At 41.9% G+C, this 24200-nt stretch overlaps 2 protein-coding genes across 10 annotated transcripts in view; one reads left to right on the forward strand and one right to left on the reverse strand.

The window, feature by feature from the left end:
- C3H2orf49 (chromosome 3 C2orf49 homolog) overlaps positions 1–394 on the reverse strand; it is a 31086-nt gene extending 30692 nt beyond the window's left edge. For 4 of the 5 annotated variants that reach the window (XM_066267884.1, XM_066267882.1, XM_066267883.1 and 1 more), the window contains exon 1: positions 103–369. In XM_066267884.1, coding sequence (XP_066123981.1) covers positions 103–201 — 99 coding nt within the window. In that variant the 5' untranslated portion in view covers positions 202–369. Of the gene's footprint in view, positions 1–102 lie in introns of all 5 variants that reach the window. The other variant, XM_066267885.1, reaches the window with a different exon arrangement.
- Positions 395–495: 101 nt separating this feature from the next.
- The window catches only part of TGFBRAP1 (transforming growth factor beta receptor associated protein 1), a 61446-nt gene continuing 37741 nt past the window's right edge, over positions 496–24200 (forward strand). Inside the window, exon 1 of one of the 5 annotated variants that reach the window (XM_066267866.1) lies at positions 496–635. The gene's annotated coding sequence lies outside the window, so the exon portion shown is untranslated. The other 4 variants (XM_066267863.1, XM_066267864.1, XM_066267861.1 and 1 more) reach the window with 4 other exon arrangements.

Genomic DNA, 24200 nt, shown 5'->3' on the forward strand with positions numbered 1-24200 from the left:
AGCCGGCGGGAGGAGCGGCGGCGGACGCCGCCAGGGGATACTTGGGGCGGGCTCTGGCCCGAGCACCCGCCACCCAGGCCCGCCCGCCCCGGCGCGCCCGACCTGCTCCAGCGTGAGGAGAAGGAACTCCTGCGACAACAGCTCCGGGTGCAACAGCAGATCCGAGTCCGCGCAGCTGTGGCCGCCCACATCCCCCGCCATCGTCGTCGCCAGGAGACCCCGGCCAGCTACCCACAAGGCTCTGCGGAGGAAGGCCCGAAGTGACGTAGTGGACGGAGACTCGAATGTGACATCACTTTGGGTGCGCCGCGCGCCTGTCCTTCTCGCGTGCCTTGCGCGGCGTGGGCTGGCCTTCGCTGGAGTATAGTGCCCCGGGTGAAAGGAGTGAAAAGGGTGGCAAGTCGAGTAGGGCAGGAAGAAGGGAAGAAGCGAAGTTCACGGGGCCGGCCGTGATTGGTCGTGCCTCCTGTGACGTCCAACGGCAGATGTGGCCCTGGGGCGGCTCGGGGCCGTCTCGCGTGGAAGGGGCCGGGGACGGAGGTAGACGTTAACCGAAACATGGCGCTCTGTCGCTTCTGAAACTACTTTCTTTTTTTAACCTGCTCATCGTTTGTTTTCTAATCCTCTAATTTGCTGTAAGTTCAGGGACTTTCATTCTCGGTGGCTAGTAGCTTATAGTACGCACTCAACTATTTGTTCCCTGAAATAATACTCCGAATTAACCTGCTCACGTTTGAAAATAACTGACAGAACTCCAGTGATGACGTCCAAATGTTGTTAGACGTTTGCTATGTGCCGGGTACTGCGTTTTACGTAGGTTATCCCAGTCCTCAGAACAACCCTATGAGGTATTTAGTACTACTACAATGCTTAGGATTTTTTCAGATGAGGAAATAGGCACGGGGTAATTTGCTCAACATCAGAGAATTTACGAAGTAGCAAGGCTGACATTTAAGTCCATTTTCACCGCACTTGTAACTGCAGTGAATTGATAGTTTTAGTTTAAATAAAATCTAATAATTTACTGAAAAGTCTTTTCTACTTGCATCTTTTGTGGAGAAGATGTACATCCCAAATATTTTGCACATTTAAAACTTAAGCTGTAAAGGCTATGGTTTGCATCCCCTGTGATATACTGTTTTATTGGAAGTTATTGCAGCGTCTACAAAAATGTGAACGTCAGAGGATGCCAAAAGATAAACCTTGAGAGGGAATTGGAAAATAAGTGAGATGCTAAATCAAAAAGACAAGATAGAGTTGAGGGGTGTTTCGCTATTTTCTTAATCATTTATGTGTATGATGCTTTATCTAGAAATTGAATTTCAGAGCAGGGCAGAAACTTAAAAATTACTCAGTCCAGTTCTTTCCTTTTAGTGCTGAGGAAACAGATCTGAAATGACTTGCTCCAAATTGAAGTTTTAGAACTAAGCTGGGGCAGGTATTTGGATGTCCTGATTTAGAGTTAAGTGGATTAACTTCATGATATTGATATGATATTCCATATCCAAAATCTGATTTGATTTTCATGACAGCAGTGAAATTAGTGTGACTGGTAGCATTATCCCCATTTCTTTCACCAAAGGGCACATTCATTGTTTTAGTGGCAAAAACAGCAGCCTTGGTAGGAAACTTGAAAGCCAGACGTCAGTTCAGATTTTGTTCTGCTGCTTCGAGAACTGAAGTGAGTTAGTCTAGACTCAGCCTCAGCCTTATCAGAAAAATGCTCTGCTAACACCTTCACTGAAGAATTATGAAAGGAGTAGAGATTATATAACACATTTGACACACTTGAGTAGGTAGCTGGTTTTGAGACATACTTCCTGTCTCCCCACCTTAGCTTCCTCTCCTGTGAATGGAAATATGACACAACCTCATAATATTGTGAGATTGGAGCTAGAGGATGAGCAGTGCCTCCTCTGGTTGCGTTTACCTGGGGATTTGTTGTAGCTGATTGGCTGTTATCAAAGGAGAGATGTGGCAGGATGGTGCTGGACGTCGGGATAAAACTTAAAGAGTCTGAAAATGTGGTTACTGGTCCTTGCTGTGTTCTTTCTCCCTGTGGTTTTCTGAATCAGCCACCTAACCTGAAACCTCAAGCTCTTCATCAGAAAAAAAAATGTTTTGTGGCAGGTAAGAGCTGTGCCTTTTTTTCTCCCAGTACTTTCTTGCTTAAAACTAAATCCATTAAGGTGTCTCTGAAGCTAAAATCTCAGGGTAGAGGGAGTGTCCATTGAGGCAGAAAAAAAAATCAAGATTCAGAGTAGGAGAAGTAGTATTAGATTCTAATTCCCTATCCCTGATCCTGTCCCAGGGAAGGAGAGACTTGAAATGCTGCCCCCACCCCAATCCTGGGGACAGCCTTAGATAGTGGAACCTCAGAATACTTAAAGTCTGCTGGCTATTGTAACCAGTGTTTCTGAGTTAGGAGTTTAAGGTGGAGAATTTGCGTTTCTAACAAGTTGAGGTTGTGTTTCAAATATGCCTATGCAGCATGGCCACCTCACAGAGATTTCTGCCACATAGCAGAGCAAGGAAGCCACAGATGTCTTTGACCCTCAAGCCGAGCAGTAGCTATGATTGGAGGGGCCAGGTTGAAAACCAACACCAGAGTGAACAAAGAGTATCTTTGATCCTTATGGGGACCAGTGATGCAAAGATTTGGTGTCTCCTCTCCTCATTTTAGCATTTCAGAAATTTCCTAATATAGACACAGTCCTGAGGAAGGGGGTGGGCATCCATTGATGATTATTGTTACTGCAGCCAAGGGGGGGCTTAAAATAAAAATAAAGCTCAGTTACAGAAAAAAAAATGTTTGTTACACATTTGAATTTGTAGACTGAAGTTGACTCTAGCTACACTATTATCTGTATTATATAGTAACCATAAATTTTTAAGTTCAGTGTTATAAGTGTTTTCCCTTCACTCAAAGATCATGGGGTTTTATTAACATTTTTATTTGGTGTCTATAGTTGACAAGAACAAAGTTGAGGTAAATCTTCTTAACACTGCCTTGCCTGGCATCACCATCTCACTAGGTTATGAGTTCCTCTAGGATGGGGGTGGGAGGGTACATTTGCTTTGAATCTCCCACCTGGTTACTGGCATACACAGTGAGTGCTTGTACTTAGTAGGTACTCAATAAATATTAAATGAATCATAAGTGAACTATATACTGAGAAGTTTGAGTGTTGATTCCTCTTGTCCATAGTGTAATATTTGAGATATTTATGATACAAATATTTATCATTAGTTGTCAAAACTACTTGAGCATAGCCTGACCTGTGGTGGCGCAGTGGGTAAAGCGTCGACCTGGAAATGCTGAGGTTGCCGGTTCGAAACCCTGGGCTTGCCTGGTCAAGGCACATATGGGAGTTGATGCTTCCAGCTCCTTCCCCCTTCTCTCTCTCTGTCTCTCCTCTCTCTCTGTCTCTCCCTCTCCTGTCTAAAATGAATAAATAAAAAAAACAAACAAACAAACAAAAAAAAACTACTTGAGCATAAAGTGAATTAACAATTTAAAAAACACTTCACATTTTGGATCTATGTTTTTAAACAACAGTTCTGCCTTGAGTTTTAAATAACTACGTTCAGTACCATAATGATAATTAATTAATGATTATATTTTTTATTATTGTCATTTTTCATTCCTTTTACAGTCCAGTCACTATAAAGATCCATTTACAGAGGTAACTAACTACTGGCTTTTTGTAAAACCCATCTCACGATACCTGTTTAATGAGCTCTTTTGGTATCTCTTTCATCTCTTTGTTTCAGTACATAGCACAGGGCCTGGTACACATAATAGTAAGTGTGTGCTGAACAAATGTCAGCCTTTCCAGATTCTAGGCACTTCCTAACCTCTCCTGTTATCAAAAGTCTACGAGTACATTATTTTTATCTTAGGATATGATTAAGAGGGTATTTCTTCCACATATCCCACTAAATAAATCAGTGGTTCTTAAAACTGAGTCAGCATTAGAGTTACCTGGAAATCTTGTAAAAACAACAAAAACAACAACAAAACAGTCTGCTGGGCTCAATCCTCTTCTCCCCAAGTTTCTGACTCAGGAGGTTTGGGTAGGAGCATGGGAATCTGCATTTATAACAACTTCCAAGGAGGTGTTGGTACTGCTGTTACCTGTCATACTGCATAAACCACTGAACTAAATTAAGCTGTTTGAGGGTAGGGGCTGTATCCTCATTTCAGTATGCCCAGCAGCCTCTGCCATAGTACCTGACACACAGGAGCTGCTCAAAAAATAGCTGATTTGAATAACAGTTTGAAGAGTTTATTTTACAGAAACTAGATTACAAGTATGAGAATATGTGTTTATATCATTAAATGAGCAAATACATGTAGAAGCTCTTAAAACATGGCTTGTAGTAAGCTATGTTTGCTAATAATAATAATAAATAATAATAATAATAAATGTAACCTTTCTGTGCTTAATCTCATAGTCTAAACTGATATCCAAACTAGTTGTGTACTAACAAGCGAGTTTATAAATTGGAGTAACAAAATCTTAGCATTAAAAACCTTTTTTAAAGATAGCCTAAATGAGTACCAGGAATTTTAAATATTAGTTGAGTCCTTCCTACATGCAGATAGAGCAACAAGGTAATAGACAACTTGTCCTTCGGAGCTTAAACCAGCAAGAAACATTAAGTGTGTGTGTGTATGTGAGGATGGTAAGTTTTGAGAGTAATTGGCAAATATTAAAAGCATTCAGCTGTATTTTTCAACTCTTAATCTTCACTAATCTATTAGAACACCTTTTCCACACTCTATAAAATACATGTTTAATATGGGTCCATGGGATATTTAATAAATATTAATAAAGTAATGAATTCCTTTGAAAAAACATATTTTTTCTTTAATATAATCAATCAAAACATGATAAATTTAGAATTAGCCCTGATGCACATATTTACACAGATATGGAATAATTAGTTACATATAGTTTCCTGTCATGTAAAATAGACTTCCCAGAAAGTTCCAGGAAGAACAGATGTTTCTAGATGGAATAATGTGCACATGTGGAGCTTGCCATTTTAAGAATCCTATATGGTAAATCATTTCATAAAGGAAATAATTATTTCTGAATTATCTTTTACCTCTTCTTTTTTATTAATACACATTTTTATTCCTAGTTTGTTTAAAGCAGAACACAAATGTTTTATGAACTATTCAATCAACAGAATATATATATATATATATATATATATATATATATATATATAATCACTTTTTAAATTCTGGATTCTTATTTTGCTCTGTTCTTACTACCATGGAATTTGGGATAAGTCATTCCCTTTTTGCCTCAGTCAACTCTTCTGTGAAATGGAGAGGTTAATAACGCTTTGTTTCATACGAACATGGGGAGGCTTAAATGAAATAATTGCTGTAAGGTCCTCAGCCACTGGGCTTTAGAGTCAGGCTGTCAGGTGTCACCTCTGCGATGAGTCTTGTGCCCCGCTCTGTACGGTGCAAATGAGCACTGCGGGCCCCCTGAGCCGGTTGATACATTGTAGCACCGCAGGGAGCATCACCAGCAAGTCAGCGTCTCCAGCCAACTTTGCCAATCCGGTTGCAGAGTGGTTAAGCTTTCCACAGGATTGATTGGTTGGCTGGTTGGTGGATCGATTCATTCTTTTTTTTTCAGCAAGTATTCCTCTGGTGTTTACAGTGTCCGATGTTAGAAATAGAGTGCTGAGCAATCAGAGCAGGCCCGTGTTTACACGGAGCTGGCCGTGGCCAGCAGGGAAGAAGAAAGCGAACGAGAACAGCATCGCCGACCCTCCCCGAGCACCCACCCTGTGCCAGGCTGTGTTCCAGGGCTCCATAGGCATCAGCTCGCTTATCCCGGCCGGCCATGAGGCGTGCGAAGCTGTGATCCGGTATATGCGAGGAAATAGGCCGAAGCGGGGTTCCTAACACAGGGCGCCCCGGAGGCCTTGGGGCCCCGGCGGACAGCGCAGGGACATGCCGGCTCCCGCCCTCCCGGCGCAGGGCGGTCGCCCCACGTGACGGGAAGCGGCGGCGGCGGCGGCAGCGCGGGCGGACCAGCCCTGGAGCCACGGCAGGGAGCGGGCGGGCGGCGCGGGGCCCCAGGCCGCAGGGCCGGCGGGACGGCGGAGGCCGGTGGGCGCCGCGCCGGTGAGTGCGGAGGGCTGCCGGCTGCCGGGCTGTGGGCGCGACGAGCGCGCGCGGACAGGGTCCTGGAGAGCGGGACCCGCGGTGGGGAGGGCGAGCGAGCGGCGCCCGGGGGTTCCTGGGCGGGCAGGTGTGTGTGCTGGGCCGGGGTACGCGGGGTGCAAGTGCCTGTCCAATTCTAGACAAGCGTGCACGTATGTGTGGGCAAGGCAGGTGTGCCCGCGCGTGGGGTCCGCCGTGTGGATGTTGTGGCATCTGAGGCGGGAGTGGGTGTGTGTTTGGGGAAGATCTGAGCCCGGGTCCTTGATTTGGGGTAAGCTGTTTGTTTGCTGGAGGGAGGAGCCAGGCAAGGATTATACCCCTGCGCCTCTTGCCCTTCGACCCCGTGTGGACCGGTTTTATCGCTGTAATTGATGTCTCCTGAAGCTCTTGGGGTTTCAGAGCTCAAATTTCGGGTCACATTAGGGCCTGACTTGTTGCCCTGAACCAGGAGGCTGGGCAGGGTGTATTGGAGAGGAGGGCAGAGACTCACCCCAGTTCCCAGCCTAGGGGCTGGAAGCTGCCACCCCCATGTGGTTTGCCCTTTCTCTGGCCTTCTGGAGGTGCAGGTGGAAGGTGGGTTTTCAGTTTGCTTCTCTGTGTGTAGAATGGGGATGACTGTAAAGACAGAACCTGCCCTCTGTTTTCAGTTGTCTGCGGCTCTTATGGCTCTGCTCACGGGTGATCATCACAAAGTCCGGGGCTGTTCTGGGGGCCCTAACTGGCTGCTGGAAATGGAGGTTCATGCACTGGTTCTAGTGCAAACGACTGTATTGGGTGCTGATGAGTGGGCACCTGCCCTGCAGGAAGGCAGCTGCTGAAGGGATTGTGGAAACAGACAGATTAAGGCACGGACAAGTGTGTGAACAGGGTCCTCTGCAGTGTGAGCAGGCTTACCTGGAGTCAGAACTCAGGACCTAGAGGGGCCTGTGGGTGCCCACCCCGCCCTCCTGGTGGCCTTGTTTCTCTTTGTTGGCCAGCCAGAAGCTCCCAGTACTTCCTCAGATAGGAAGGAACATCTTGCCAGCTGCTTCCTTTTCCCTTGCATTTCTGCCAGCAAAGCAGCCCCAGCAGTCACCCAAGTGGCCTCTTTCTTTGGTGTACCGCACTAGAAATAGCCTTGATGGGACTCCCTGGGAGCCTGTCTATAACTAGCCCTGCCCAGGCCTCAGTATGTGCTCCATGGTGGCGATGAGCACAGAAACTGTGGGTTCCAACCATGACCCTGTCAGTTGACCTCTGCACAGGGGAAAAATCTCCTTTTGGACTTCTTCAGAACTGAACTACTGTTGTTCCTGCAGATACCATCTTCGGATTCTCAAGTCCCTTATATAAAATGGCGTAGAATGATGCATACAGTCATTCCTCCACATCTCAAGGATTCTCAACTGCAGATTAAAAATATTGTTAAAAAAATATATATATATATGGTCCATAATTAGTGGTCCCACATAGTTCTAACCCGTGTTGTTCAAGAGTCAACTGTAATTGGTAACCCAATGACTGCCTTACTCTGGAGTTAGTCTCCTTGTGGGTTCTGATCCCAATTTGCTGTATACATCATAGTTTATACATTTTACAGAGAAATCGTGTGGTGCCCCTTGCCTTTTCTCCTCCACTGTCTACTTCCAGTAACAGTCTTCTGGTCCCACAGCTGGGACCTGAGTTTGTACACAACAGCCTCTAAGGATGCTGCCCCCTCTTCCTCACCCTCCAGTCCCAGGGACTTGTAAGCACCCATTCTCCCATTAAGCAGTTCCAGCCAACAAGTTTTAAAAGCACAGAGCTTGCTTAATAAGTGCAAAATTTTCTAGGCCTGATTTACATCTAGCATTTCTGTTCAGGAAAATAAAAAGTTGTTGTGGCTTATTCCTTCATGCTAATGTTAAACATTGGTGATCCTTTAAGAAAACTCAAAGAAAGTTTACTTAATGAGTTATGCATCTTTATCTTGGGCTGAATCCAGTGCTCATTAGAAATACATTAATTGTTTGTGGTGGCCAGGTGTTTGGATACTGCCAAATAATATGGCCCATACTTTACAACTCATCTTTTCTAAGGCAAACCTGCCCCATTTTTCTTTATTAAAAAATGCTTAACTACTAAATATGAATGTAAAAGTAACAAGTTAATTGGAGGCCACCCCAAATGAGCCCGAGTGCTCTGTGCAAAACAGGAGCAGTCACTGAGCATGTTGTGAAGTCTTGTAGGTGATAATGAGACCAAGATCTTTTCTTGATAGTCAGTAGCTGCTGTTGAGTAGATTAAAGATTCAGGAAAACAGTATGTGTAGAAGAGAACAATTGCCTGACGTCCAGTAGGTACTGGCTAATTCTTTTTGCCTGTTTGATGGTCCAGTATTGACGAAAATGTCATAAAGAAAATGCCCTGAAAGAAAAAAAAGAAAATGCCCTAGAGGCCTATTGTGCCACTGTCCTCCTCTTCCCCTCTCCCAAGTTCCTTCTTCAGTTATGACTGTTGATGTTGCTATTATAGGTTATATATGACATGAACATAGATATACACAACTATATGTGTGTATACGGTGCACATATGTATGTAGTGTGTATAAATCGTATATATGTTTTACATATTCACTATGTATGTATATTTACATATATATTTGAATAATTTTGATTAGTGTTGCCTAGGAAAAGGATACCAACTAGGACTAGTCACACATAGGTACGTACCAGGATAATATCAAGATGATGAATTAGATGTTAGATTTCAGTTGTACGTATTTTTTTCTTTTTAATATCCTTGCAGGTCATTGAAGCAGGTGCATTGTGCTATAACTAGTCTTCTGCAATCTGTTATAAGAGTGCAAAAGAACATGAAATGGTTGTCAAATAGTGTCCTAATTTTCAAAAGGGGAACAATCATCTTTGGTACGAGTCAATAATTTGTTGTGGACTTATTCCTGGCACATTTCAGTACTGAACAGATGTCTGTAAGAACTTAGAGAAGAACCTGGGGACCAGCATGGTGTGTAGCTCTGTAGGGACAACTTAGTGCACAGAAACATATATCCTGTCTTGATAAGATTACTAAGTTAGTAGAAAAACATGGAAGTATATGATTCTTTATCTGAAATTTAGCAATGCAGTGCTGACACTGAGCCCGTTTAGTTATGACAGAAGGTGTCTAGAGGGCAGAGGGCAGGGGTAAGTCATTCTGGCACAGAGAAACCTAAGGGGGATGAGGCAGGATAATAAGATGGCTGCTCTAGACTCAGCCAATGGAAGGCCAGAGCCCTGCTGATAACACGGCTCCTTTAGGAGGAACTACAGCAGGATGGCTATCTGTAGGCCTCATGCTACAGTGGTGTCGTGTTCAGAGTTGTCTCTCTTCAGCAGTAGAAAGATGGCCTTCGAGTCAGAAACAGAAACTGGGGTTCAAGAACCTGTTTTGTGACTTGGTAGCTATGTAACCTTGAGCAAGCCACCAAAAATCTCTGTGTGGCCATAATAATATCCACCTGAGAATGAAAGGAAGTCACTTACAAGTACTCAGTATCTGATGAAACCCAATGATTAGCAGTTCTCAAGAGGCAGCCATCAAGGCATTGGCCAGAGCTGCAGTGAGTTGGTACCTATTTATGTATATCTTGGAGCAACCTGGGAAGTATCCCTGGGCAGCCAGGTGGTTCATTGGGTAAGGTGTGTGCTCTTGAAGCAAGCTTCCTGGGTTCAAATCTCAGCTTCCCACGGTCATTCAATGTTTTGAAACCTCCGTTTCCCCCCTGCAGATGGAATAGTGATAGTACTTGCCTTATAGGCTTATTGTGAGCATGCAGAGAGCATTTGATATGGAGTCTGGCAAATAGTGAGCTTTCCAGAAGTCTTAGCTCCCTTATAATAGTGTTATTACTGCCCTGTCTTTCCAAGGAGCTAGGTAGAAGTATGTCATCCAATCCCAGGCCCAGAGGCTCTAAGGGATCTGCCTCAGATCAAAGCAGTTGGCCAAGCTTCTGGAGCTTAGAATCCCCAGGTTAATGCTGAGAAAGTTTGCATCATGCCCACTATACCACCCCTCACTGGGTGGCCCAGGTTAACTCTGGCGCCTCAAAACTCATACAGAGAGAGAGCGTTTGGAAGGCTTCACCTCTGCTCTTTCCCGGCTCTGCTTACCTGAAGCCCTACTGTGCATCACCTGAGTTTCTCACCTGCCTGCTTCTCCTGAAGTTCATAGTATACCAGATATTGGACCCAGCAGGAATCAGCTCACATTTACCTCAATCTAGTCTGAATTCCTCTATGAGAAATGTTTCAAATGAGCAAAAGTCCCACAGTGTCATCTTTGAAATGCATTCTCAGGGGAAAAAAAAATTGATATATAGGTATTATTCACATCTGTAATTTTAAGTTAGGACACTAAATTTAGAAAATTCAACCCTAAAAGTAACTGACTAAATAAGGCTATGAAATCGGCAGCCTGAGGCTCCAAGGAGTATTTGGACTGCTGGCCACTGCATGTTTCATTTTCTCCTGGCTGCTGGCACTCAGCTCATCCTGAACGTCTCTTTCTGCTAGGAGAGGTGATTCTCAGCTCTCTTCTCTCTTTTTTAATTACTCCAAGGTAAGATGATGAACCAAAAACTGTGATTACATTTACTTTTTCATTTTAACTTTCTATTTTGAAGTAATGTTGGCCTTACTAAACAGTTGAAAATAGTACAGGGCTCCCATATTCTAGGCTTCTGCCTTTGTTAACATCTTGAATGGCCACAGTATCGTGATCAGAAATAGTAAATTAATATCAACACTGTTAACCAAACTGCAGACTTTATTTGATTTCACCACTTATTCCACTACTGTCTTTTCTGTTCCACCATCCTGTACTGGTCTAGGTCACATCACATTTAGTTGTCATGTCTCCTTGGTCTTTAACCTGTGACAGTTCCTTGGTCTCCTTGTTTTTCATGACCTTAGTTATTACTCTTGAGGAGAGCCCAGGATTTTGTAGAATGTCCCTGATTTTGGGGTAGTGTGGCATTTTCTCATGATTAGGTAGGGGTGATACATTTTTTTCAAGAATACAACAACAGTGACATGACTCAATTACATTTTAATTGAATGTTTGGCTGCATTCCATGTCCCTCTGAAGCAATGGGAACAACGGTCATGGAGCTTCCCTGGATCCTCAGGAAAGTAAGTTGCTGAGGCTCAAGTCCCAGTAAGCAACTCTCCCTGCCTGTGCTCCTGGTGAGCTAGCACAGAAAGGTCTTCTTGTTCCCTGTCACGCTTCTCTTTAGTTTCCATGGGTCTGTCTCCCAGTTACCCTATGATGCTACCTTGAGGATTTAGGAGAGATCTTTTTCTAAGGCAAATGCAGTTTAAAGAACAATAATGTTAGGCTTTCTTATCACACACACAACAGTTATGTTTGTGACCGCTGAACCTTTAAGTCCTATCAAATCTCATCTAGCTTTAGTGTGGTCAATTAAATAATTCATATTTTTTTTTATCTTGAGATGATGTCAGTTGTTGTTATAGTAACTTTGTATCCTAAGAAGAGAGCTAATTGGCCTACAAAGCCATCAAAATTCATCTTTTAGGTGCTAACTAAAGTTTTAAGACACTGATGTGATTTTATTAAGCATGTTATTTCTATAAACTGTTAAGGTGATTGGAGTCAGCCATAGGAATTGGGGGTGTTTAGCTGTTTGCTTTTAGGAGGGAATTTTAGTTAACATTTATTTTGTTAGTTTAGTATGAAGGAAACATCTGAAGGCAGCTTGCAGTAGAAGAACTTTTGCTAGCAAGGTTTGCCTTAACCCACCAATAAAGAATTTTGAGTTTGTGATTTGGCTATTCATTCAGTCAGGAACATAAGATAGGCCAAAGGAAACAAATGTGTCCAATCATACCTACCGTTCCTGCTCAGTACCTAGGACAGCATGGCAAGGAGAGGAGAGGTTTGCGAGGGAGGAGGATGGGTGGGTCCAAGTTTGTGCTTCTTGGGGGATAGGAGCGCATAGGCTAGACATGGAGCAGCAGGTCCCTTAGTAACTGCTCACACCATTTCTGCTTTATTAATTAGCAAGCTGACCAGGGCCAGGCTGATGCCAGCACATGTCCCACACCTAACTACGTCCACCACCTGACTTTTCTGGGCTATCTCAATCCAGGCATGAGGACAGCCTCCGTCCCTGGCACCACTAGGAAACTGGGCACAAATGGGTTTTAAACTGAGCTGACTCCTCTTTTTGGCTACTGTGAACAAGGCTGCTCTGCACATTCTTGTACAAGACTTTTTGTGGTTATTGGTATATGCTCAACAGAAATGGAAACATTAAATGTGGAATTGTGGGGTTGCAGGAAAAAGCATGTTTAACTTTATAAGAAAGCAACGGATTTCCAAAGTGATGGTCCCATTTTATCCTCCTTCCAGCAAAGTACAATATTTCTATTGAATAGTTCTACAGCTTCATTAATATTTAGAGTTGTCAGTCTTTTTAACTGTAGCAATTCTAATAGTTGTGAACTGGTATATCATTGTGGACTTTTAGGTATAGGAGTTTTTGTATATTCTGGATATGCATGAGCCTTTTGCCATATAATTATTGCAAATTTTTCTCCCAGTCCAAGGGTTGCCTATTCATTTTCATAATGGTGTCTTTCAATGGATGCAAGGTTTTAGTTTTTATAAAATCCAATTTATTAACTTTTAATTTTATGATTAGCATTTTTTGAATTCTAATAAATGTTTGTGTACCCCAACATCCCAAAGATGTTCTTTTATGTGTTTTTCTAGAAGCTTTATAGTTTTAGCATATACTTTTAAAATAATTTGATGTAGCCTGACCAGGCAGTGGCGCAGTAGATAGAGCATCGGACTGGGATGTGGAGGACCCAGGTTCAAGTCATCTGGTTTGAGCAAAGCTCACCAGCTTGGACCCAAGGTTGCTGGCTCGAGCAAGGGGTTACTCGGTTTGCTGTAGCCCCACAGTCAAGGAACATATGAGAAAGCAATCAATGAACAACTAAGGTGTTGCAACGAAAAATTAATGATTGATGCTTCTCATCTCTCTCCGTTCCTGTCTGTCTGTCCCTGTCTATCCCTCTCTCTGACTCTCTCTGCTCTGTAAAAAAATAAAAATAAAAATAATAATAATAATAATAAATAAAAATAAAATAATTTGATGTATCTCAAGTTAATTATTGTATATAGTGAAAGCAGGTGTGAGGCAGGGATAAGTAAGGTTAATTTTTCCTCATAAGATTATCCAGTTGTTCTAACACCATTTATTGAAATGTCTTTCGCTTCCCCATTGAATTGCATTGGTGCCTTTGTCAACAATCAATTGAATGTATATGTGTGGGTCTGACTTTGGACTTTCTCTTGTTCTGTTGATCTATTCTATTGATCTCTTCTGTTTTATTGTCTTAGTTACTGCAATTTTATAGCAATTTCTTTTTTGTTTTTTTCTTCTCTTCCAAATGAGAGGAGGAGAAGTAGAAAGACAGACTCCCACATGCGCCCCAACTGGGGACCCACCCAGCAACTCCCATTGGGTGCCACAGCTCTTCCCATCTGGGGCCATGCTTGCAACCAAACAATTTTTAGCAGCTGAGGTGGAAGCTCTATCGAGCAATCCTCAGTGCCTGGGGCCGATGTGCTTGAACCAATTGAGCCATGACTGAGAGAGAAAGAGAGAGAAGAGGGAAGAGGAGGGGCGGAGAAGCAGATGGTCACTTCTCCTGTGTGCCCTGACTGGGAATTGAACCCAGGATAGCCACACACCAGGCCGACACTCTACCACTGAGCCAACTGGACAGGGCCTATAACAGTTTCTAAAATCAGTTAGTGTGATTTAAAGACCTTTAGAAAGAAAAGTCTTTCAACTTTGTTCTTCATTTTCAAGATTGTTTTGACTCTTCTAGGGAATCATGTGCTGCTTAATGACTGGGATACATTCCAAGAAATGTGATATTCTGTGATTTCATTGTCATGTAAACATCATAGAGTACAGGTACACAAACCTAGATGATAGCCTACTGCTCCTACGCTACCAGCCTGTACAGCAGCTGCTGTACAAAACAACATGAGATTAAATCAAGCACAAGAGAAAAGATGCAAACAGAGATGTGGTAAATATGACATGCATGAGGCTGCTGCCAGTGTAACATGGCATACTGTTTTGCAGCAAACCTTTTCTTTTTATTTATTTATTTTTAATTAATTTTAATGCGGTGACATTGATAAATCAGGGCCCATATGTTCAGGGAAAACATCTCCAGATTATTTTGACATTTGATTATGTTGCATACCCCTCACCCAAAGTCAAATTGTCTTCTTTCACCTTCTATCTGGTATTCTTTGTGCCCCTCCTCTCCCCCCACCCCCTCTCTCTCCTTCCTCGCCCCCTCCCCACCCCCGTTACCATCACATTCTTGTCCATGTCTCTGAGTCTCATTTTTATGTCCCATCTATGTATGGATTCATATAGTTCTTAGTTTTATCTGATTTACTTATTTCACTCCGTATAATGTTATCAAGGTCCATCCATGTTGTTGTAAATGATCCAATGTCATCATTTCTTATGGCTGAGTAGTATTCCATAGTATATATGTACCAAAGCTTTTTAATCCACTCATCCACTGACGGACACTTGGGCTGTTTCCAGATCTTCGCTATTGTGAACAATGCTGCCATAACATGGGGGTGCATTTCTCCTTTTGAAACAGTTCTATGGTGTTCTTAGGGTATATTCCTAAAAGTGGGATGGCTGGGTCAAAAGGCAGTTCAATTTTTAATTGTTTGAGGAATCTCCATACTGTTTTCCACAGTGGCTGCACCAGTCTGCTTTCCCACCAGCAGTGCAGGAGGGTTCCCTTTTCTCCACATCCTCGCCAGCACTTATTCTATGTTGTTTTGTTGGTGAGCGCCATTCTGACTGGTGTGAGGTGATATCTCATTGTGGTTTTAATTTGCATTTCTCTAATGATTAGTGATGTTGAGCAATTTTTCATATGCCTATTGGCCATCTGTATGTCCTCTTTGGAGAAGTGTCTGTTCATTTCTTTTGCCCAGTTTTTGATAGGATTGTTTGTCTTCCTGGTGTTGAGATTTACAAGTTCTTTATAAATTTTGGTTATTAACCCCTTATCAGACATATTGTCAAATATGTTCTCCCATTGTGTAGTTTGTCTTTTTATTCTGTTCTTACTGTCTTTAGCTGTGCAGAAGCTTTTTTTTTTTTCTTTTTTCTGAAGCTGGAAACAGGGAGAGACAGTCAGACAGACTCCCGCATGCGCCCGACTGGGATCCACCCGGCACGCCCACCAGGGGCGACGCTCTGCCCACCAGGGGGCGATGCTCTGCCCTTCCTGGGCGTCGCCATGTTGCGACCAGAGCCACTCTAGCGCCTGAGGCAGAGGCCACAGAGCCATCCCCAGCGCCCGGGCCATCTTTGCTCCAATGGAGCCTTGGCTGCGGGAGGGGAAGAGAGAGACAGAGAGGAAAGCGCGGCGGAGGGGTGGAGAAGCAAATGGGCGCTTCTCCTGTGTGCCCTGGCCGGGAATCGAACCCGGGTCCTCTGCACGCTAGGCCGACGCTCTACCGCTGAGCCAACTGGCCAGGGCTGTGCAGAAGCTTTTTAGTTTGATATAGTCCCATTTGTTTATCCTGTCTTTTATTTCACTTGCCTGTGGAGATAAATCAGCAAATATATTGCTGCAAGAGATGTCAGAGAGCTTACTGCCTACGTTTTCTTCTAAGATGCTTATGGTTTCACGGCTTACATTTAAGTCTTTTATCTATTTTGAGTTTATTTTTGTGAATGGTATACAAACGTTTTCGATAAGCAGAAAGAGTACACTCTAAGATAATGATCAAAAGTATAGTACAGTAAATACATAAACCAGTAACATGGCTGTTTATAACTACCAAGAATAATGTGTTATACATAATTGTATGTGCAATACTTTTACAGGACTAGCAGCACAGCATGGCTATTTACACCAGCATCACCACAAGCACTGTGAATAATGAATGCATTGCACTATGATGTTACGATGGCTACATTGTCACTAGGTGATCAAATTTTCAGTTATAGATATATTATAATCTTATGGGACCAGCATCCTATATGTGGTTTGTTGTTGATTGAAATGTTATGTAATGCATGATTATAGTTTGATTTTCATTTAGATTTTAAAACTATTGTAGCCTGTCAGTTTCTACAGAAGAATCTGCTGGGGTTATAATGTAGGTCTTATTTAATGTATAATAATAAGATTCTATGATTTTCTTCATAGAGATCTTATAAATCTTAATTAGATCATTCCTAATGCTATTGTAAATGTCTTCTGTTAAGATTAAAGTTTCTAATTGTTGTTCTGTGTAGAAATGCAGATTGATTTTGTCAACTGATAGTTGTTGGCACTGATTGAACACCAACAGAAATCCCCAATTTGGGGTGCAGTGAAAAAACCAAATAGTTCAGTTGTGATACAGCAGGTGGGTAGTTTCATGCAGGCTTCTCCCTGAAATGTGGTTTGCATGAGTTCCCTAAATAGAAAGGGTTGCATGGTTTTTTTTTTGTTGTTGTTGTTTTTAATTTGAGCCCAGTAAGCCACCAGGAGCCCTTCTTAGTAGCTATCTAAGGGTCCACACTTTGGTATATTAATTTTAAAATTAATGTTTATAAACTTGAAAATATTGTAATACATTATTTGTGACTTTCCACATGAACAGTAATATCATTGGTAAATAATTATAGTATTATGTCCTGTTTTCAATTCTTTATGACTAATATTTTTCAACTGGCAAAGTCTCCCAGAACAATGTCGGGTACAAATGGGGTACTAGTTTGCTAGGGCTGCCATAACGAAGTACCATAAATGGGTGGCTTGAACAACATACATTTATTGTCTCAGAATTCTGGAGTGTAGGGGTCTGAGGGCAGGGTGATGGCAGTGTTGGTTTCTTTTGGAGAAGAATCTGTCCCGGGCCTCTGCATTAGATCTGGTAGCCTCAGGCGTTGCATGGCTTCTAGATCATGGTCTTCTCCCTATGTCTTCTCCTGTGTCTTTTCGCTGTGTCCTCTCCTGTCTTTCCTCTGTGTATGTTTGTCCCTGTGTCTAAATTTTCCCTTTTTATAAGACACCAGATATATTGGATTAGGGCCCACCCTAAAGACTTCATCTTCTGGAAACAGCCCAAGTGTCCGTCAGTGGACGAGTGGATTAAAAAGCTGTGGTACATATGCACAATGGAATACTACATGGCCATGAAAAAGAAGGAAATCTTACCTTTTGTGACAGCATGGATGAACCTGGAGATTATTATGCTAAGTGAAATCAGCCAGGCAGAGAAAAAAAATATTGCATGATCTCACATATATGTGAAATCTAATGAATACAGTGAATTGAGGAACAGAATAGAGGCAGAGGCAGGGTCACAGGGAGCAGAGGGATAGCTGTCAGAGGGAAGGGGATGAGGGGATGGGATCAGAGAAGGTGAAGGGATTAGTGAAACTATTGGGTTGGGGAATAAGTTCGTAGCGTTTTTACCGAAGACTTTTATTTAAACAAAAAACAATAATTATATCAATAAGTTAATCAATTATCTATTTACCGTTGCTGTTTACAACCTCTTCCCACTTCTCGACCAATTTGTTGATGCCGTTCCGCCAAAAATCGCCTGGTCTGGTGTCAAAGAAGTTGTTGAGCCAGTTTTTAAGGACCTCTTTGTTATCGAAGGTAAGGCCCTTCATATGGTTTGACAGGGAGCGGAAAAGATGGTAATCGGTCGGTGCAAGGTCCTGAGAATACGGTGGATGCTGAAGGACCTCCCATTCGAGCTCTTGGAGTGCGGCTTTGACGAATTGTGCAACATGGAGCCTGGCGTTGTCGTGAAGGAGTATGGTTTGACCATGTCGATCAGGTCTTTTCAGTCGAATAGCCTCATTCACGCGGTGTAGCTGGGCAATGTAGAGCTCCTTGTTGACCGTGGCATTCTTTTCAAGCATTTCCCAGTTCTTCATCAAATTCAGAAGGCCTTCCGCTGCAGCACGTGTCATCGACGTCAAAGTCGCCATTTTTGAACTTTGCAAACCATTTCCATGCTGTAGACTCGCCTATGACACCTTCTCCATACATGTCGCAAATGTCCCGGGCTGCTTCGGCAGCTTTTTGACCTCGATGAAAAGCAAAGAAGAGCAGGTGTCGAAAATGTTGATTTTTGCCTCCTGGGTATTCCATTTCTAAGCCTCAAAACTAATAAAAAATTAAATAACTCAAAAATACAATTAACATAGTTTTGTAGAGCAGAAAGAGTTTTATCGAATAAATACTTACCCTTTGCCAAACAGCAAACAAATCGTTGTAAAATAAAAGAAAATATAAAAACGCTACGAACTTATTCCCCAACCCAAAATATATACATAACACATAGATATAGATAACAGGACAGCAAATCCCAGAGGGAAGGGGGAAGGAGTTAGGGGGAGGGGGCACGGGGTGGGGGTTGAGGGAGTTATATTCAATAGGACACTTGAATCCATGTAAACACAATAAATTAAAATTAATAAAAAATTTTAAAAAATTAAAAAAGACTTCCTCTTAACATGATCATCTATCTGCAAGGCCCTTATTACCACACAAGGTCATATTCACAGGTACTTAGAGTTAGGACTTCATATTTGGTAGGGACATAATTGAACCCATAACAAATTTTAATAGTCTTGTTCTTTGTTTTATGTTTTTTCCCTTTTAATTTGTAAATGTTGTGAAAAAAATATGTATTCAGTGTGCTAATATTTCATATTTTTGTGTATAAGTAGGAATAATCAATTTTCTTTTTTCCTATATCCTTATCTGGTTTGGATATCAAAATCGTGCCCTGGCCGGTTGGCTCAGCGGTAGAGCGTCGGCCTGGCGTGCGGAGGACCCGGGTTCGATTCCCGGCCAGGGCACATAGGAGAAGCGCCCATTTGCTTCTCCACCCCTCCGCCGCGCCTTCCTCTCTGTCTCTCTCTTCCCCTCCCGCAGCCGAGGCTCCATTGGAGCAAGGATGGCCCGGGCGCTGGGGATGGCTCTGTGGCCTCTGCCCCAGGCGCTAGAGTGGCTCTGGTCGCAACATGGCGACACCCAGGAGGGTCGCAACATGGCGACGCCCAGGATGGGCAGAGCATCGCCCCCTGGTGGGCAGAGCGTCGCCCCCTGGTGGGCGTGCCGGGTGGATCCCGGTCGGGCACATGCGGGAGTCTGTCTGACTGTCTCTCCCTGTTTCCAGCTTCAGAAAAATGCAAAAAAAAAAAAAAAAAAATCGTACTTTATACTGGCTTTATAAAATGAAGTGAAGTATGTTCCCTCATTTAAATCTGCTCTCCTGGGCTTGGTTGTGTGCCGTGGAAAGAAGTGGGACCTCTAGGAGCCTATATAGCTGGTGTAAAGAACACAAGAAGCCTGACCAGGCGGTGGCACAGTGGATAGAGCGTCAGACTGGGATGCGGAAAACCCAGGTTCGAGACCCCGAGGTTGCCAGTTTGAGCGCAGGCTCATCTGGCTTGAGCAAAAAGCTCGTCAGCTTGGACCCAAGGTCGCTGGCTCGAGCAAGGGGTTATTTAGTCTGCTGAAGGCCCACGATCAAGGCACATATGAGAAAGCAATCAATGAACAACTAAGGTGTCGCAATGCGCAACGAAAAACTAATGATTGATGCTTCTCATCTCTCCGTTCCTGTCTGTCTGTCCCTGTCTATTCCTCACTCTGACTCTCTCTCTGTCTCTGTAAAAAAATAAAATAAAATAAATAAAAAAAGAACACACGAAAACATTTGTGAAGACCATGGGTAATATCAAAATCTATGCTGCCCAGCTAGCTCTATATGTAGCCAGAAAAATGGAATTGTTTTTGAACTGAGGCTTAGAAAACCCAAAGAACCTCAGAGAAAGTGTCAAAGCAACATGTTCTTTCAACAGCAGCTATAGGTATTCACTAAAAGGTAATGTTTCTGTGTATATCTGTAGAAGAAAATTAGTATTTTTATGTTAGCATTTTCAAAGACACTCGGATTCTAATTATCACTTGTGGCAGTGTGTATAGTATTCATTTGGTAGAAAGTAATTCCTAATATTTTAATTTTGGCCCTTAACACGTATTGCCTTTTGCTGTTACTTGATTATTTTTCTAGTCCTATTTCCTTAATGAGATTGGGAGATTTGGAATATGGAAGTGTCTTCTTGTAATTTGTTTCTGCACACTTAGATCTCTTAATTACACATCTGGTTGCATGTGTCATCTTTTTTTTAACTATTGTCCATGAATATATTAATATTTTTTCCTACTTAGGTATGTATTTTTCAATTTGGAGGAAAATATTAAAATGTTGATCTTTTAAATTATAATTGTGCTTGAAAGGTGACATTTTAACAAAAGTTAGTTTAAATTTCAGGTCATTTTGAGATCACACAGTAAAGTGTGAGTTGTACACCTTACAGAAATTTTTTATTTTGTTATGTTAAAACCTCTCTGAGGCCCTGGCAGGTTGGCTCAGTGGTAGAGCGTCGGCCTGGTGTGCAGGAGTCCCGGGTTCGATTCCCAGCCAGGGCACACAGGAGAGGTGCCCATCTGCTTCTCCACCCCTCCCCTTCGCCTTCCTCTCTGTCTCTCTCTTCCCCTCCCGCAGCCAAGGCTCCGTTGGAGCAAAGTTGGCCCGGGCTCTGAGGGTGGCTCTGTGGCCTCTGCCTCAGGCGCTAGAATGGCTCTGGTTGCAACAGAGCGACACCCTAGATGGGCAGAGCATCGCTCCCTGGTGGCCGTGCCGGGTGGATCCCGTTCAGGCGCATGCAGGAGTCTGACTGCCTCCGTTTCCAGCTTCAGAAAAATACAAAAACAAAAACAAACAAACAAAAAACCTTTCTGAATTCAGACCCTAGTAAGTTGGACTTAATGATAATACAGGAAGGTGTGGCCTAAAGTTTTTCTTTTTATGATTCATATTTAATCTAAGTAAATTTATTATGTGAACTAGATTTTGGAGGAAAATTTTCCACTGCTTAAAGGAATAAACCATTTTTTTTATAATTCTGTTTTAGCAACTGTGAAGTTCATAATGGCATATTGTTGATAGTCCCTATGTTGTGCATTAGCTCTCCAGGAATTATTTACCTACTAGTTCTAAGTTTGTACCCTTAAACCACATCTCCCCAATACTTTCACACCTTAGTTCCTGGTAATCACCTTATATAGGACAACATCTTTATCCATTCATCTTTTGACAGACACTTAGGTTGTTTTCATGTTTTGTCTATTGTGAAGACTGCTGCACTGAATATGAGAGTGCAGATAGCTCTTTGAACTTCTATTTTAATTTTCTTCAGGTAATACCCAGAAATGGAATTGCTGGATTATGTGGTAGTTCTATTTTTAATTTTTTGAGGAGCTTCCACATTGTTATCCATAGTGGCTGCACCAATTTATATTCCCACTAGCATTGCACAAGGGTTCCTTTATCACCACATCCTCACCAACATTTGTTATCTCTTGTCTTCCTGATGATTGCTGTTGGAACAGGTGTTTTGATTTGCATTTCCCTGATGATTACTAATGTTGAGCATCTTTTCACGTGCCTGTTGGCCATTTGGATATCTTTGAAAAATGTCTTCTGTTTAGTATCTCTGCCCACTTTTATCAGATTGTTTTTTATTGTTATTACTTTGTAGAGCTATTTATATATTTTGAACATTAACCCTTTATCTGATACATGGTTCTCAAATATTTTTTCCCATTCAATAGGTTGCTTTTATTTTGTTGATTTTTTTCTTTTGCTGTGCAGAGCTTTTTAGTTTGATGTAGTTTCACTTACTGATTTTTATGTTTTTGTTGCTGTGTTTTGGGTGTCATATCTAAAACATCATTGGCCAGTCCAATATCAAGGAGTTTCTTGCCATGTTTTTTTTCCAGGGGTTTTATGGTATCAGTTGCTCTGTTGTTGATTTCTAATTTCATGCCATAGTGATGGTAAAGATAATTGCTATGATTTCAGCCTTCTTAGATTCACTGACTTGTTTTGTGTCCTGCCATATGTCCTACCCTGGAGAATGTTCTATGTGCACTTGAGAAGAATGTGTATCTATTTCTGTGGGATGGAATGTTTATAAATGCTAAGTTCGTTGGATTTAATGCATGGCTCAAGACCGTTGTTTCCTTTTTTGATTTTCTGTCCAGACGATCTATACATTGCTGAAGGTGGGGTGTTGAAGTCCCCTACTATTACTGTTCTGTGTGTTTCTCCCTTCAGATTGGTTTGTAAATAAATCTTATTACATTTAGGTGCTCCAGTGTTGGGTGCATATATACTTATGATTGTCATGCTGATGAATTTACCCCTTAATCATTATATAATGGCCTTTTTTTGTCTCTTACTGGTTCTGGCTTAAAGTCTATTTTGTCTGCTGGAAGTACAGCTACCCTCACTTTCTTTTGGTTTCTACTTGTATGGAGTATCTTTTTCATTCTTTCACTTGAGCCAATGTCTGCCTTTAAAGCAGAAGTGAGTCTCTTGTAGGCAGCATATAGTAGGGTATTATTTTTTTAATCTCTCCAGCCATGTTGTGCCTTTTGAGTGGTGAATTCAGTCCATTTACATTTAGAGTTATTGATTTGTGATGTCTTCTAAAATTATATTTCTAGTATTATGATATTTCCAATGTCCATATCTAGTATGTGTGATGTTACTAGTGCAATCTTATTATTTTCTGCTTGTTTTGTATTTTTATTGTTTTATTTTCCTTTCAATTTCTGTTTGTCTTTGTAACTCGGTGATTTTCCATGGTGGTATGCTCTGTATCACCATTACCTCCTGTGCCTCTGCTCTAGATTTTGGCTGTATGGTACCACAAGGCTTACATAAGACATGTCATACGTAAAAATGTCCATTTTAAAGTGGGTAGCAATTTAACTTAGATTATCTACAAAAGCTTCACCCTTTAACTCCTCCTTTTATATTTTTATGTCATTTACCCCTTTTTATATTGTGTATTCATTAACACATTAGTACTATAGCTATTTTTAATACTTTTTTCTTTTGACCTTCCTACTATTGTTAAGTGGTTAGCACATCATCCTGTAACATACTGAGTTTTCTAAGTCTGACTGATACTTTTACCTTTACTGGTGTCTTGTGCACTTTCATATAATTTATGTTGCTGATTGGCGTCCTTTCATTTCAGCTTGGAGAACTCCTTTCAGCATTTCTTGCAAGGCAGTTCTGGTGGTGGTCTTGTTTGTATGGGAAAGTCTTTATTTTTCCTTACTATCTGAAGGATACTTTGTCAAATAGAATATTTTTGGCTGGCAATGTTTATCTTTCAACACTTTGAATATGTCGTACCACTCTCCTGGCTTGTGGGGTTTCTGCTAAGAAATCTGTTGATAACCTAATAGATTTCCTCTGTTTATAGGTTACAGTGTTCCCTCCACACCATCTACTTCTAGTTTCTTATAATGTGTCTTGGAGAAGGTCTTTTTGCATTGAGATAATGGTGTGATCTATTTACTTTGTGAGCTTGGGTATCTAGTTATTCTTCCAGTTTGAGGAATTGTAGCTATAATTTATTTAAATAAATATTCTGCTTTTTTTCTTCTTCTGGAATCCCATTGATCACATATGGATTCTTCACTCTTTTCATTCTTTTCCTTTGTTCACCCTGACTGTTATTGCACAGTTCCTGCCCCCTAGCTCGCACACTCTGTCTTCCATTGACTCTACTGTCCCATGAGTGCCTCTATTGCATTTTTCATTTCACCCTTCAGCTCCAAAATTTCTGCAGTTCTTCTTCGTGACTTCTCTCTCTTTGGTTAAAAGTCTCATTTTGGAATTCTCTATCAGCTAGATCACAAATTCTATGCCTTTGAACTCAGTGGAGAATTATTGTCTTTTTGTGACAACAGGTTTTCCTGATTTTTCAGTGTTCCTTGTAAATTTTTTTTTCCTGCTTTCTGAAATAGCAAACACCTCCTAAATCTTTGCTAGTTGGTTTCCATGGGGTGTT

Source organism: Saccopteryx bilineata, chromosome 3, assembly GCF_036850765.1.
Source record: "Saccopteryx bilineata isolate mSacBil1 chromosome 3, mSacBil1_pri_phased_curated, whole genome shotgun sequence".
Classification (NCBI taxonomy): domain Eukaryota; kingdom Metazoa; phylum Chordata; class Mammalia; order Chiroptera; family Emballonuridae; genus Saccopteryx; species Saccopteryx bilineata.